At 53.3% G+C, this 15,411-nt stretch overlaps 1 protein-coding gene across 2 annotated transcripts in view; it reads right to left on the reverse strand.

The window, feature by feature from the left end:
- The window catches only part of LDLR (low density lipoprotein receptor), a 34,930-nt gene continuing 19,519 nt past the window's right edge, over window positions 1–15,411 (reverse strand). For both annotated transcript variants that reach the window (XM_034998466.1, XM_034998465.1), the window contains 10 exons: window positions 13,086–13,257; window positions 12,765–12,992; window positions 10,301–10,419; window positions 9,859–9,998; window positions 7,984–8,125; window positions 7,720–7,872; window positions 6,893–7,030; window positions 3,712–3,789; window positions 2,323–2,480; window positions 1–1,769 (listed from right to left, as the gene is read on the reverse strand). In XM_034998466.1, the coding sequence (XP_034854357.1) occupies window positions 1,734–1,769; window positions 2,323–2,480; window positions 3,712–3,789; window positions 6,893–7,030; window positions 7,720–7,872; window positions 7,984–8,125; window positions 9,859–9,998; window positions 10,301–10,419; window positions 12,765–12,992; window positions 13,086–13,257 (1,364 nt within the window). In that variant the 3' untranslated portion in view covers window positions 1–1,733. The remainder of the gene's footprint in view (window positions 1,770–2,322; window positions 2,481–3,711; window positions 3,790–6,892; window positions 7,031–7,719; window positions 7,873–7,983; window positions 8,126–9,858; window positions 9,999–10,300; window positions 10,420–12,764; window positions 12,993–13,085; window positions 13,258–15,411) is intronic.

A 15,411-nucleotide genomic window follows, 5' to 3' on the forward strand; every position in this document is an offset into this window, starting at 1 on the left:
AGTTCATTTAAGAAATTTAATCGATCACAGACATTCAGGCTATAAAAACATTCTGTACAGTGGTTTAAAAAGCGATACCCATCCTCCCAAAGCAACCCACCATATATACAACACAGACACGATTCACCTGAAGAGCTTTGTGCTAATCTTTGTACAAAAAGAAGAGGCATCTCAGAGACGATGGCCCCCAATGCAGAGCCCCTAGAGGGGTCAGTGATGCAGCAACCAGGGTTTGCAAAAATAAATAGATCTTTGTTTCATATATATATAAGTGAAACATGTTTAACAAATATACAAAGTGCAAACATAACAAAAAAGCCCCCCCCGCCCCCCATGATCTGTACAGGGGACTATTTACATGCTTCGGAAGGAGAAAAGGCTTTCACAGTTTTCCTGCAGGGTAGGGCAGTGTTCAGTGGTCATGCGGTGAGCAATGGGCAGGCCCTGGGCCACATCAGGCGGGAAGCCACAGAAGGCTGCCTCTTCTCTCTTTGGTCGTAAATGGGACACGGATGATCGGATAGGAAAGACGTTTTGTTGAAGAGGTCCCATGAAGTGACCCAGCCCGGGGGCCGTCTTACAGGGCTAAAACGCCATGCACATTTTCGGCGGATACTCGTCAACCACAACCATCTTGTTGGGGAAATTAATGTCTCGGGGGCATCTGCTAAGAAGCCGAAACACTAGCTGGATAGTCTCATGATGGCAGCTTTGAGGCGCTTGGTGGGGGGAGAGGCCCCGGGGATCTCACATTCATCCACACAGGCTCTCGCCCACCCCGGAGCCCATCCCAACCGGAACAGAAACCAGTGCAAAATAGTAACAACGTCAATGTTACACAAGATACAGCCCTGAACTAAAAAAAAAAAAGTGCAGGGGGACCTGGAGGGGGCCGGGGCGGGGGTCCAGACCACCACACCCGACCACAGGATGCTCCTAGAGGTTGGAGGCCACTGTCTTCACGCATCAGCTAACTGCGTATCTCAGGCACTTAATAAATATTAAGGGCAACCGGTGGCTCAGGTTTCCCTGGGAACCGTGGAGGTTTTGGTGCATGACTGGGGGTCGCTGGGCCCCGCCCCCGGGATGCTGGATTCGATCAGGTCAAGACAGATGCCAGAGTCTTGGCGTCGAGGGAGGGCACAGACCTCGCTTGGAAAGAGGGATAGCAAAGCAAAAGTGAACTCTGGCTGTCTAGCAAAGCAGAGGTGAGCACGTTTACTCCTGAGTTGGGGGGCTCGGGCTAGAGTGGGGGGTGGGTAGAGCAGCTACCCCGGACCTCGAGGGTAGGACCTGTTCTCTCGAGTCCCAAGCCCCTTGCCTTCTCTCCCTCTGGGTCCCTCCGGCAGTCCCTCAGGTGGAAGAAGTGAGCAGTCCCTGGAGAGGGCAGAAATGCGCACCATCCCCCCCAGCTCATTCGGCCTTCTCTTCTCCACTATTCATAGAGAAAGAAAGAAAAAAAAAATCCCAACCTAAACCCGCTGCGCGTGTGCTGTTCGAAGCCCGATCTGCCTCCCAGACGAATAAATATATAGAACAAAGCTCTGGCAGGACAGGCCAAGCGGCTGCGGCCGCCAACAGTGCTTTGGGTTCACCTCTCTCTCTGCATGAAACGGGAGGGCATCAAGGTCTCAGGAAGGGGTTGGGGCAGGTCAAGGGGCCGGGGAGAAAGTGTTCTTCCTGCCCGTGAGCGGCGGCAGGTTCCGGGGAAGGACAGGACTAGAGGCCGCAACTCACGCCACATCATCCTCCAGGCTGACCATCTGTCTCTGTCAACAGAAAGATAAACGCCGGAAGCGATCAGTCCAACGCTCGGTAAACACGGCCAGAGGCCACAGACGCCTCACTCCCTCCGCGCCCCCCCGCAGCGGGGCTGGCCCCCCTCATAGCTGGCCTGGACCAGCGGTCTCCAGCCTGGTCTCCCGACCTTGGCCCCAGTCTTTCCCCCGCGACAGCCACCGGAGGGCGCCCGTGAGCCCCAAGTCAGGCCAAGCCCAGAACCGTCTCCAGGGCTCCCACCTTGTTAGAGCAAAGCCAGAATCCTCCCCAGCTGCCTGGTCCCTTCCCTTGGCTCCTCCCTCGACACCCCCCTCCCCCAACTCTCAGCTCCAGCCACACCAGCCTCAGGACTGATGCGGAGGCTGTGCCTTCAGCTCGGGGAAGGCTGCCCCAGCCTCCTTATCTAAGATCTCCCTCCCAGCCCCCACTGGCTTGCTTCCCCCCCACTTTCCCCCCCCCCACTTTTCTTGGTACTGTCCATCCCCCACCCTGAGAAGGGCTCTGGAGGATCTCCCTGCCCCCTGGGCGGGGCCGGGCACTCACCGACGGGTAGGTGTAGCCGTCCTGGCTGCAGCAGATGTGGACCTCGTCCTCCGTGGTCTTCTGGTACACGGGATTGTCAAAGTTGATGCTGTTGATGTTCTTCAGCCGCCAGTTCTTCCAGAGGAGGAAGGTCCCGAAGCATAGGAGGATGAGCAGTACTGCGGGGGGGGCGGGGAGAGGGGAGAAGGGAGCCTGGTCAGGAGGCCGCCCAGCTCAGCCCCCCAAGTGACACCGCCAGCAGACTCTGGGCCTTTTGACGTATATAGGGGTTTTTTGGTTCCAAATTTGAAGGCATACATACTTGTCCACTGGAGAAAAGCCTACCTATGTGCGTAACAAATCTCTAACTCGAAGCCCACTGTGACTGCCTCGCCCCAGAAACACCCCACGGGGGTTGATGCTTCCAGGTTTCCTCTGCGAGTCACCACACATGGGGCCTCCCGCCTTTCAGAAATGGGACTGTTCTCTATCAACAGGGCCAAAACTCTTTTCTTTTGTCCGGGTGCTCTTTGCCTCACTTCTAGTGGGCCTCCGGGGTGGCATTCCCAGACCCTCCACGATCCAGGGGATAGCCAAGCGCTCACCCAGCCCAGGTTTGTAAAAAATTCTGGCCAAGGGGGCGCCAGGGTGGCTCAGTCGGTTAAACGTCTGCCTTCGGCTCAGGTCATGATCCCAGGGTCCTGGGATTCGAGCCCCGCATCGGGCTCTCTGCTCAGCAGGAAGCCTGCTTCTCCCTCTGCCCCTGCCACTGCTCCTTCTCTCTCTCTTGCTCTTTCTCAAATAAATAAAAATAAAAAATTCTGGCCAGGGCCCAGAGGGTGGGAGAGACTCAGGCTCCATTGGGAAGACAGGGGGTGGGTGCCACCTTCGGGCAGCCAGCAGGGAGGTGAGGGTCCCACTGCGATGACGGTCCACGCACAGCCAGATGACCATAAGGCACCAACATGCAGGTCTCCGGAGCAGGCTGGGTGTTGAAGGGACCCCTCGAAACGATTTGCTCAGAAAAGGAGTAACAGGTGTGATACTAACAGAGTTGTGAGTGACAGGGGTGAGGTGGGGGGTAGGGGCGTAGAACTCCCTAAACTCCCCCTGCAAGAGAGCCGTTCACCAGGAGGCTTCCCTCAGGGACGCACCCCCCCCCCTCCGCCCCAGCTGACACATCAGAGGTCGTTCGGAGCGGGTGGGAGGCTTCATCCTCACCTGGGTGCGGCCCCAGGACCCAGAAGTGGGCTTGGCACACAGTAGGCGCTCAACTGTATTTGAGTGAATGAAGCTAGAAAAGGGGCCGCCCCGAGGCTGGGAGCAAAGGTGGACCAGCCCAGCTCGCCGGGCAAGGCGGTCATCTTGCAGGAAGCCGGGACTAGGTGTGGGCTGGGCCGGCAGGCTTACCGATGGGAAGGATGATGTAGAGAGCCCCCCCGCTCCTGGGCCTCTCCTCGTCTCCTCTGCTGGCAGCATCAGCCAGGGCTGCAGGAGGGAAAGGACAAAGCGAGGCTCAGATCCACAGTGAGGGCCAGGGGAAAACAGCAGGTGTAGGACAACCGACACGCAGAGGGAAACGCCTGATGCTTCCTGGTGTCCTTAAAGGGTCAAGGGCAGGGAACCTGGGTGGCGCAGTTGGTTAAGCGTTGGACGCTTGATTTCGGCTCAGGTCCTGCTCTCAGGGTTGTGAGATCAAGCCCCGTATCAGGCTGTACGCTCAGCCCGGAGTCTGCTTGGGATTCTCTCCCTCTCCCTTTGCCCCTCCCCACCGCTTGCACGCTCTCTTTCTCTCTATAAAATAACTAAATCTTTTTTTTTAAAAGATTTTATTTATTTATTTGAGAGACAGAGAACGAGAGAGAGCAAGCACATGAGAGGAGGGAGGGTCAGAGGGAGAAGCAGACTCCCCGCCGAGCAGGGAGCCCAATGCGGGACTCGATCCCAGGACTCCAGAATCATGACTTGAGCCGAAGGCAGTTGCTTAACCAACTGAGCCACCCAGGCTCCCAAATCTTTTTTTTTTTTTAAAGATTTTATTTATTTGAGAGAGAGAGAATGAGAGAGAACAAGCACATGAGAGGGGGGAGGGTCAGAGGGAGATGCAGACTCCCTGCCAAGCAGGGAGCCCAATGTGGGACTCGATCCTGGGACTCCAGGATCATGACCTGAGCTGAAGGCAGTCGCTTAACCAACTGAGCCACCCAGGCGCCCCTAAAATAAATAAATCTTAAAAAAAAAAAAGTTCAAAGGAACTTGGAGCATTTCCCGGGTTTGAGAGGCATCATGCTGGGGCCTTATTCTTAGCAGTCAGGGTTATGTGACTCAGAGCAGATTTAAGAGGGTTCCTTAGTCAAGCGTTATGAGGCTCTGGGGAAGAGGACCCCAGTCTTTGAGACAAAAACCTGCAGGTACAGGGGTGCCTGGGTGGCTCAGTTGGTTAAGCGACTGCCTTCGGCTCAGCTCATGAACCTGGAGTCCCAGGATCGAGTCTTGAATCGGGCTCCCTGCTCGGCAGGGAGTCCGCTTCTCCCTCTGACCTCCCCCCTCCCATGTTTTTTCTCTCTCTCTCAAATAAATAAATAAAATCTTTATATTAAAAAAAAAAAGAAAGCATGCAGGGACATTCCCAGCAGTTGGTGAGGTCACTGGTGGACTTGTTCGCCCTGGTTGTGCGTCTGATGGAAACGAGACAGGTCTGCGTGGGACAAGAACCACCTGACTCGGTAGCGTTCAGCGATTCCAGGGCCTGGCGTGGACTGCACCAAGCGCCACAGTCCTGTATCAGCTGTCCCCAGTTCAGAAATCCTGGGGGGACCTCGTTATGGAAGCACGCATGTGCCCCCGAGCCCTGTGAGGGCCCCATGCAAACCAAAGTTTAAAGTCCTCCAAACAGGCAGACAGACTGGGAGGACTGAGGAGCCACACCTGGACCACATGGACGCAGGTGAGCAGTGACTGACATCCATCCATCCCGCTGGTGTGTGCGTGTGTGTAGGGAGTTTATACAGACTTTTCTCACATTTGCACGTATTTAAGAAAACTTCTTAACAAAAATTATCTAAGGCAGCAACAGGGTCCTTGAGAAGTTCTTCCTTTAAAAGGGCTCCTTTGCCCAAAGCAAGAAGCCCTGGGTGGCCTGTCTGGGAAATGGATTTTCAACCCGCCCCAAGCAAACAGGTTTCCTGGCCTCCCTCAACCACAGCAGTTCCTGCTTTGCCTTGTTTATGGCTGGACACAGACTTCACCTACTCTGAGGGGGGGGGGGAAATGTCTGAAACTTGCTGATGTGCCCCCCCACCTTTTTTTTCTGGCTAGAAAAATCTATGAGCTCTATTTTTCTGGCCACTCAAATTCCAGGGCAGGCGCCCTCTGGTGGGCAAAGAGATAAATGGCGGTTCTTCCATGAAGCCAGTGACAGCCAAGCATTAGCCCCAAGCACAGAACTTAAAGCCTGGGGCGCCTGGGTGGCTCAGTCGTTAACGTCTGCCTTCAGCTCAGGTCATGATCCCAGGGTCCTGGGATCGAGCCCCGCATCAGGCTCCCTGCTCCGCAGGAAGCCTCCTTCTCCCTCTCCCATTCCCCCTGCTTGTGTTCCCTCTCTCACGTGTCTCTCTCTGTCAAATAAATAAATAAAATCATTAAAAAAAAAAAAAAAGAACTTAAAGCCTGACCCCCGCCCCTCCCCCTTGCCAAAAAACCCCCAAAACAAAAAACACTTAGTAACTGAGTAATATTTGAATGTGTTATTTTTTGAGAAATAAAAATGAAGGCCAGTATCCCATGATAACAAAGTGTCAGATTTTTAGGAAGACAGGCTCTGTAACTACATTTGCCTGACCCGGCCTCACTGGGACCCTGGCTCTGATCAAATTATATTGACAAGACCAGGTGTTCGGCCCATGACCCATAGCTTGGTGGTTTGATTTTTTTTTTTTTTAAAGATTTTATTTATTTATTTGAGAGAGAGAATGAGATAGAGAGTACCCGAGAGGGAAGAGAGAAGCAGACCCCCCGCTGAGCAGGGAGCCCGATGTGGGACTCGATCCCGGGACTCCAGGATCATGACCTGAGCCGAAGGCAGTCGCTTAACCAACTAAGCCACCCAGGCGCCCCTTGGTGGTTTGATTTTTGAAAACAATAATGCAGTAAAATACGTTTTAAGTCCTGGGTTTTTGGTGCCCCTTCCGATGCTGCCCTGAGCAGTGCCTCACTTGCCTCACCCCAGCCCTGGCCCTGCTGGGCAGACACCTGAAAGCAGGTCATCAAACGGGCCCTGATAACATTTCAGGCTCCCGGGGCTCTGGTCGGGGAGGACTCTTGGGTAAGCCGCCGCCACGCACTCCAGCCCTCCGCAAACCTGGGGCCACATAGTCCTCACTACTACCAGGAGGTGGGCGGGCAGGCTCATTAGTCCCATTTTATAGGTAGGGAAGCGGAGGCTTCCGAGATGCACAGGCCACATCAGAAAGAGTGCAGGGGCAAAGACTAAACCCACTGGATCCCTTCCCCAAGATTCTCTTGGTCCCTGAAGGGGCCTGCCTAGAGGCTCGAGCTATAAACCAGGGGCCAGGGTAGCCCCCGCTTTTACCGTGGTGGGACATCGTCACCGTCTCAGCCGTGGTGAACTCAGGGCTGGCCACGGACCACGGGCTGGCTGTGGAGCGGACCGTCGTCGGCCTGACCGGGACTGTGGAGGTGCCCAGGGTGGTCGCTGGAGGTTCAGTCCCTGAAAGAAGAAGCATTTCTTGAGTGTCCCGCTGGTAAGTAGCACATGCCATTGGCCACAAAGAAATGACTGAAAACGGGCACCTGGGTGGCTCAGTCGGTAAGCGTCTGCCTTTGGCTCAGGTCATGATCCCAGGGTCCTAGGATCAAGCCCTGTGCTGGGCTCCCTGTTCAGCGGTGAGTCTGCTTCTCCCTCTCCCTCTGCCCCTCCCCCTGCTCATGCTCTCTCTCTAATAAATAAATAAAATCTTAAAAAAAAACAAAACTGAAAATAACTGAAACACACGAATGTCTATGTTGTTGTTATTTGTTATAGTTCGAAAGGGAGATTTACAAGTATTCCAGACACACTGGCCCCAAACTGAGACTTTCTCTGAGGATGAGAAAAGTCGAACAGGGGGCTATCTCCTCACTCGATGCCCATGTCTAAAATCAGTCACCTCCCAAAGGGGCTGGGAGAGAGCGAACCAGACATCAAAGGTGAAGAGCGTCTGTGTAAAAGCCTGGCACAGAGCTCATGTGTCCCACATGACAAAGGCAAACTACGGTTACCCCCTACGATGGCCTCCTGGAGACTCAGTCTCCCATTTGACAGAGGAGCAAAGACAAGATCGGGAAGGTCAAGTTGCAGGACTAAGCCACAAGGGTGGCAGAAGCAGGACGCACGCCCGGGCCGGCTGGTGCTCCTACCTGTGAGGCAGTTCCTCATGTCCTTGGCCAGCCGCATGCCATCAGGGCAGGCACAGGTGAACTTGGGCGAGTGGGGATTGATCTGCGGGGCCGGGAGACACAGGTACGTGCAGCCACCATTGCGGAGGGCGGTCCTCTCACACCAGTTCACCCCTGATGGGGAAGAGGCAGGAAGTTAGGGGAAGAACAATGCTAGAAAATTCTAGAAAATTCCAGAACACCAGCAGGGAAGTGGAGGGGGGGAGGCGGTCACCCCATCTTTACCTCTTGGTTGTGTGAGGTTGTGAAAAAGGACAATGTCTTCCGGGGACAACAGGTTTTCTGCCACCAAATTAATGTCTGAGCCTGTGAGGCGGTTGGCACTGAAAATAGCTTCGTTGATGATGTCCGTCCAAAATATTTTATCCTATATGAGCAATTAAAGAAGACAGCAGATCCCATTAGTCAAGGGCATAGGACACCCGAATTTCTGGGAGAAAGTGGTACTGGGTGGTACGAGCCTAATTTCTTTCTTTCTTTTTCTTTTCTTTTTTTTTTATTTTTCAAGATTTTATTTATTTATTTGAGACAGAGAGAATGAGAGAGAGAGAGCACATGAGAGGGGGGAGGGTCAGAGGGAGAAGCAGACCCCCTGCCGGGCAGGGAGCCCAATGCGGGACTCGATCCCGGGACTCCAGGATCATGACCTGAGCCGAAGGCAGTCGCTTAACCAACTGAGCCACCCAGGCGCCCTTTTTTCTTTTTTAAAAATGTTTAATTGTGTAAGATATACACAACCTAAAATCGACCATCTTAATCCTTTTTAAGAGTGTTCCGTGGCATTAGGTACATTCACGTTGGTGTGCAACCATCACCACCATCCGTGTCCAGAACTTTCTATCTCCCCAAACTGAGACTCTGTACCCAGGAAACACGGACTCCCCACCCACCACTCCTGCCTCCCACCATCTACTTCCTGTCTCTGTGGATGGGACTCCTCTAGGGACCTCACAGAAGTGGGATCAGAGAGGATTTGTCCTCTTGTGTTTGGCTTAGTTGCCTCCAGGTCCCTCCATGTTCTAGTGCGTGTTAGAAAGTCCTCCCTTGGGCGCCTGGGTGGCTCAGATGGTTAAACGTCTGCCTTCGGCTCAGGTCATGATCCCAGGGTCCTGGGATCAAGTCCCGCATCGGGCTCCCTGCTCAGCGGGGAGCCTGCTTCTCCCTCTGCCTCTCTCTCTGTCTCTCATGAATAAATAAATAAAATAAAATCTTTAAAAAAAAAAAGAAAAAAAAGAAAGTCCTCCCTGTTTCCCGAATCACATTCCACTGTATAGATACACATTTTGTTTAGCCCTTCATCTCTGACGGACACCAACTTGCTTCCACCGCTCGGCTACTGTGACTCATGCCTGTCAAACAAGGGTGCACGAATATAACAACGTTTCCTCAGAGCAGGTTTCCCCGCAGTGGTTGGCCCCCTTTTCTCTCTGTAGGGCAGTTAGCAGCCTCCTGGGCCTCTGCCCACTAGGTACCAGGAGTAACCTCCTCCCCTCCAAGTGCAATAACCAAAAAGTCTCCAGAAAGTGCCAAATGTCCCCTGGGCCCCGAGATGGCCTCCAAGTGAGAACTGCTGCTTTAAGACTCTTTGGGTGAGTAGGGGGTGCCTGGCTGGCTCAGTCGGCAGAGCCTGAGACTCCTGATCTCAGAGTTGTGAGTCTGAGCCCCACGGTGGGGGCAGAGTTTACTTAAAAAAAAAAAAATAAGGGCGCCTGGGTGGCTCAGTTGGTTAAGCGACTGCCTTCGGCTCAGGTCATGATCCTGGAGTCCCTGGATCGAGTCCCGCATCGGGCTCCCTGCTCGGCAGGGAGCCTGATTCTGCCTCTGACCCTCCCCCCTCTCATGTGCTCTCTCTCTCTCATTCTCTCTGTCTCAAATAAATAAATAAATAAATAAATCTTTAAAAAATAAAAATAAAAAAACAAACCAACAAAAACACCCCTTTTGAGGAAAAGAAAATGGAAATAACTTCCGTTTTCTAAGTTGGTCCTGGCTTGACCAAGCCAGATGACATGGGCTGACCCGTCAGCGCGAGCACTTAGGCCTCGCACATGAGTTGCGCTCTGAAACCGGCACTGGGATGTGAATTCCCTCAAGCACTACCTCGAAGATGGCCAAGGAGAAGGGGTGTGCCAGTTTTTTCTTGTCCTCCAAAACGGTCTTCCGGTTCCTGCCATTGACGTCAATGCTGGAGATGGAGTGGAGCTTGGAGTCGACCCAGTAGAGGCGGCCACCGGAAAGATCTAGAACCCACAGGTGGATAAGGAAGAGATCACATGCCGATGCCAAAGGGGCCTGGGCCTGGCCACTCCACTCGCCCCCCGGGAAGGCACCCCCTGCCCAAGGAGCCGGCGGACAGGTGCCCCAAAAAGCAGCCCCAACGGGCCACCTCCCTGTGTGAGCCCAAACCCCACACTGGCGCGGTTTAGCAGCAGGTTATAAAAACCTCAGGAAGCTGCATCTGCTTATTCAGGTGCGGCCTGGCCACTGCCTGCTCTCCTTCAGACGGTGCCTGACCCCAGGGACCCAGGTCCCAAGGACGTACCCAGGGTGATGCCATTGGGCCACTGGATGTCTTCCGTCACGAGCGAGTAAACGTCGACACCGTTCAGACCCCCCTTCTTGATCTCGGCGGGGGTTCCCCAATCCGTCCAGTACATGAAACTGGTGGGAGAGCAGCAAGGACAGCAGAGTGTCAGTGGGGGAAGTGCCCAGCTGAAGCAGCCAGGCCAGGAAATGTTAAGGCATCGCCCCAAAAGAGACCTCGCATTGGTTTCTTCTGCTACCCTAGTGCTTGCAACCTGGTGAGGCCTGGCAGGATTTTAGAACCTTCGAAAACAAAGGGAGATTTTGATTCCAATGTCTGGACGGGGCCCCTTAATTTGCACCCTTGACAGTGCTTTCTGAAGGCTTTTATACATGTTTTATTTTGTAAGGTTTTGTTTTTTTGTTTTTGTTTTGTTTTTGCTTTAAAAATATTTTTTTAGGGGCACCTGGGTGGCTCAGCCGGTTAAGCGTCTGTCTTCGGCTCAGGTCATGATCTCAGGGTCCTGGGATCAAGCCCAGAGTCGGGCTCCCTGCTTGGCGGGGAGTCTGCTTCTCCCTCTCCCTCCGCTCCTTCTCTCTCTCTCTCTCTTTCTCAAATAAATAAATAAAATCTTAAAAAAAATAAAATGTTTTTTTAATTGTAGTAAAACATACAAAACATAAAAGTTACCATCTTAACCATTGTTAAGTGTCCAGTTCGGTGAAGTTAAGTACACATCCGATGTCATGCCACCATCACCACCATCCATCTCCAGAACGTTTCTATCACTCCAGACTGGAACTCTGACCCCATGAAACACCAACTCCTCATCCGCCTCCCCCGGCCCCTGGCTCCCACCACTCGGCTCACTGTCTGCATGAATGGGACTCCTCTAGGGACCTCACGTAAGTGCGATCATGTAGCATTTGTCCTTTTGTGCCTGGCTTCTTGCATTTCGCATAATGGCCTCAAGGACCAACTTCTAGAATATAATCCAGCTTCTAGAATGAGGAATCTAGAATCGTCAATCCTGCAGAGAAACTGCAATGACTCACCTTCAAAGATATTCAGAGGTATTTGCAGCCTCTTTGTGTGAGGTATGGGGGGGAAACTAAATTTCCATGGACCAGATACAAAGTAATCATGGCTCATCTAGTCAACAGGGAATGAGCCCCATATGCCAAATGACAGAGCCAAGTGGAGAACAGAGTCCAAGAGGGCAATCCTACGCTACTACCTGGGGGGAAATGAAACACAACAGTAGACCCCCCCCACACACACACCCACCCCATGACTTGTATCTCAGGGTTTATTTCTAGGAGCCTCTCTCTTTCCTGGCAGCTGGGGGGCTAAATTTATTCAACCGAGTGTCCCTCTACCAAATGAGAATGTTTGTGGGCCCAGGCCTACCTTCAACTCAGGGTCTGTCCCGTGTGAGTCATGCTCATCTCAAAAGTTCCCTTTTGGGGTGCATGGGTGGCTCGGGTTAAGCGTCCACCTTCGGTTCAGGTCATGATCCCTTGGTCCTGGGATCACACAGCAGAGAGCCTGCTTCACCCTCTTCCTCTGCTTCTCCCCTCCCCTCGTGCTCTCAATCTCTCTCTCTCTCTCAAATAAATAAAATCTTAAAAAAAAAAAAAATTCCCCTTCCTTCTGATGATTGCCACCAGGACAGCTGCCCATCCCGAGATTGCCACTGTCCCTCCAGAATTGTGAAATTCCACAGGCAGATATGGTGTAATGGGTTCGGACATGGGGCGGGGAGATGCCTTCCGTAAGGGGACACAGGTCCCTGTGGGCCCCAGAGCTGCTGAGTCAGCCATGAGCCCTGCAAACACCCTCCTGGGGGCTCAGCAGGGTGGCGACCTTTACCCCCTGAGGCCTCCTCCCTGAAACTGCTGTTGGATCTGAGCGTTTTTTACCTTTCTCCAATCCTATCCTGGCACAGGATTCTCTGCTATGAAATACTAAATCAGAATTTAAATAAGTATTCATTTCTAAGACCAATTTAACTTCATATTTTAACTTCTGGTTTTGGTTTTCTGTTTTTTTGTTTTGTTTTGTTTTGTTTTAAGTAGACTCCACACCCAGCACAAAGCCCAACACAGGGCTTGAACTCACCACCCTGAGATCAGGACCTGAGTGGAGATCAAGAATCAGACACTTAACGGATTGAGCCACCCAGGTGCCTGATTTTGGGTTCTTATCCTAAGCACACAACTTTTCTGGGTCCACTTCCATCTCAGCAGACATCAAGAGGGACCAACCCCTCGCTCCCAAAGGGCGGGCGGGGAAGGACCACCGTTCCAGGTCCTGTTCTTTCCTGACAGCAAGGGCCTCCGTGGTTGGGGACAGCCCCGTGTCCACGGAGGCCAGTCCAGCTCAGGCACACGCCTTCCCCCCCATCTGAGTCCTAACCAGTTCTAGAACCCCGCCTCTGCTCTTCGTTCCCTCCGTACCCGTCAGCTACGGGAATACCCACCCGTGAACAGGATCCACCACGATGGCACGCGGCTTGGAGCCTTTCTCCTTGAAGAGCGTCTTTCTCTTCACTCCCTTGGTGTCAGCCACGGAGACGGTGCCCAGGATGGAGTCTGTCCAGTATATGTTGCTGTGGACCCAGTCCACTGCCAGCCCATCAGGGGCCTGGAGGTCCTCGCTGATGACGGTGTCATAGGAAGAGAAGCTGGGGGCTCTGTCGATTTGGGTACTGTCGGGGGGCAGGGGGAGAGGCGGAGGAGAGTGTCAGTGTGAGGGGCCTATTTCACCCAGGGTCGGGGCTGGGATCGGCTCCAAGACTCACCTGTAGATCTTCCTTTGGGACAGGTCAGACCAGTAGATTCTGTTGCTGGCCACTTCTGTGTCTAGGGCAACAACATTCTTCAAGTTCGGGATGAGGCTGGTGTATTCGCTGCGGTCCAGGGTCATCTTCCTCACCTCGTGGCGGTTGGTGAAAAAGAGGTAGGCGATGTTGCCTGGGAATGCAGGAAGACTGCTCAGGGGAGCAGAAGGGACCCCCGACTCCTGCTTGTCACCCTCCGGAGTCGGGCTGAACCAGAGGAGACACTCGGGATGGGGTGTATTAACCATGTGGTTCTGATGCTCTGACATCCTGGGCCTTGTAGAGACTGAAGGGACGGCCCCTCTCAGGGCCGGCCCTCTCCCTCTGCCTCCTGACCGACCCTGGTGCTTCCCCAGGGTGACCCCCCGGCTGCCACGCCCCCTCTTCTGGGGAACTGTAACAACTGATCTTCTCAATGGTGGTCGTCTCCTGCCGGGTTGGCCCCACCATACTTGAATGGTAATAAAACCTACATTAATAATAAAACCTGGGGATGCCTGGGTGGCTCAGTCAGTTAAGCATCTGCCTTCAGCTCAGGTCATGATCCCAGGGTCCTGGGATCGAGCCCCGCATCGGGCTCCCTGCTCAGCGGGGAGTCTGCTTCTCCCTCTGCTACTCCACCAGCTTGTGCTCTCGCTCTCTATCAAATAAATAAATAAAATCTTTAAAAAAAAAAAATCTACACTAGGGCCCCAGCATTTTCCGTTTTGGAACATAAAGATGAAGAAACGTTAGCGGCTCAGGAATACAGAGCGACTCCTTAGGGCAGGAAATTCTGAGTGCTTTTCATATTACGTTTTCCCTCATTGATCCTCACACTCCTATGAGGCCAGGGCTGTTGTCAAAATCCCGTTCCATATAAGGGGACTGAAGCTCAGAGAGGGGAAGTGACAAGCCCAAGGTCACACCAGCTGGCAGAGCCGGGATTCAAACCCGGGCCGCCCCGACTCTGGGGGCTGTGCTGTGACCATAATACCAGTATTCACTGACAGGCTGACCGTGTGTACGACTGACCTCACTCAGAACAGCCCTTCCCACGACACCACCCGCTCCCCTGGGAAGGGGTCTGTATAGACACCAGCCCGGAGAGATCAGAACAAAAGTGAAACCTCAAACCCTGGGGGGTTTCGTGAACTCAGTCCCTGGTTTTCCCCAGAACAGGGAACACATGGAGGTGTGAGAGAGGGTGGCCAAGGAACCATCACAAGAGGGAAGACAACAGGGGAGGGAAACAGAAGACGATCTAAAATATTTCTGCACGTTTGTGCCTCACTGGAATCACACTGGAGGGTGGAACAGGACACAAAGCAAAGGGAGTCTGGCCCACCGGTCAACTCCCCAAGGACGGCTACAGCTCCAAACCCATGGGATCTCTTCATTTCGGGGCTTCTGAGAATCAGTGCCTGGCTGCCGTGCTCATCTTCAGTTTAGGTAGAAAAGAAACACAACTATTCCTGCGGTTTGGTTTTCTTTCCTTTTTTTTTTTTTTTTTTTAAAGATTTTATTTATTCATTTGAGACACAGAAATACAGAGAGAGAGAGAGAGAAAGCATGAGCAGGGAGAGAGGGAGAGGGAGAAGCAGGCTCCTCGCTGAGCCAGGAGTCTGATGTGGGGCTCGATCCCAGGACCCTGGGATCGTGACCTGAGCTGAAGGCAGACGCTTAACCGTCTGAGCCACCCAGGTGCCCCGAGGTTTGGTTTTCTTATGAGCGATTGATTATACCTTGGTCTCTCTTAAGCGAATTTTTGCTTTTTGGGGATAGGTTCCTCTAAGTGAATAAGAACAGCTGGTGGGGGTGCCTGGGCGGCTCAGTTGGTTAAGCAACTGCCTTCGGCTCAGGTCATGATCCTAGAGTCCCGGGATCGAGTCCCGCATCGGGCTCCCTGCTCAGCAGGGAGCCTGCTTCTGCCTCTGACCCTCCCCCCTCTCATGTGCTCTCTCTCTCATTCTCTGTCTCAAATAAATAAATAAAAAATCTTAAAAAAAAAAAAAAAAAGAACAGCTGGTGGGCATGCGGGCCCTTCAGGCCGCAGCTTTTCAACCTCTTGTCCCGTGAAGCCACTGGGGAGGGCTGGGCTGCAAGCTGGATCTCCTGCAATTGACCTGTGTCTGCAGGCCAACGGGACACATGGGGGCAGCCTCCTGGCAAGTTCCCGACAGGGCGGCTCATGCATCTGCCAGAGGTCTCGCGAGGACACAGTCGGCCCCACCCAGCGGTCTTTGGAGTGGATGCAAAGTTCACATGAGGAGACTCCCCGCTGCACCTGCTCTTGGCGCTGGCCCCG

The sequence above is a fragment of the Mirounga leonina genome, unplaced genomic scaffold (genome assembly GCF_011800145.1).
Source record: "Mirounga leonina isolate KUSES-001 unplaced genomic scaffold, KU_Mleo_1.0 Mir_94, whole genome shotgun sequence".
Lineage (NCBI taxonomy): Eukaryota > Metazoa > Chordata > Mammalia > Carnivora > Phocidae > Mirounga > Mirounga leonina.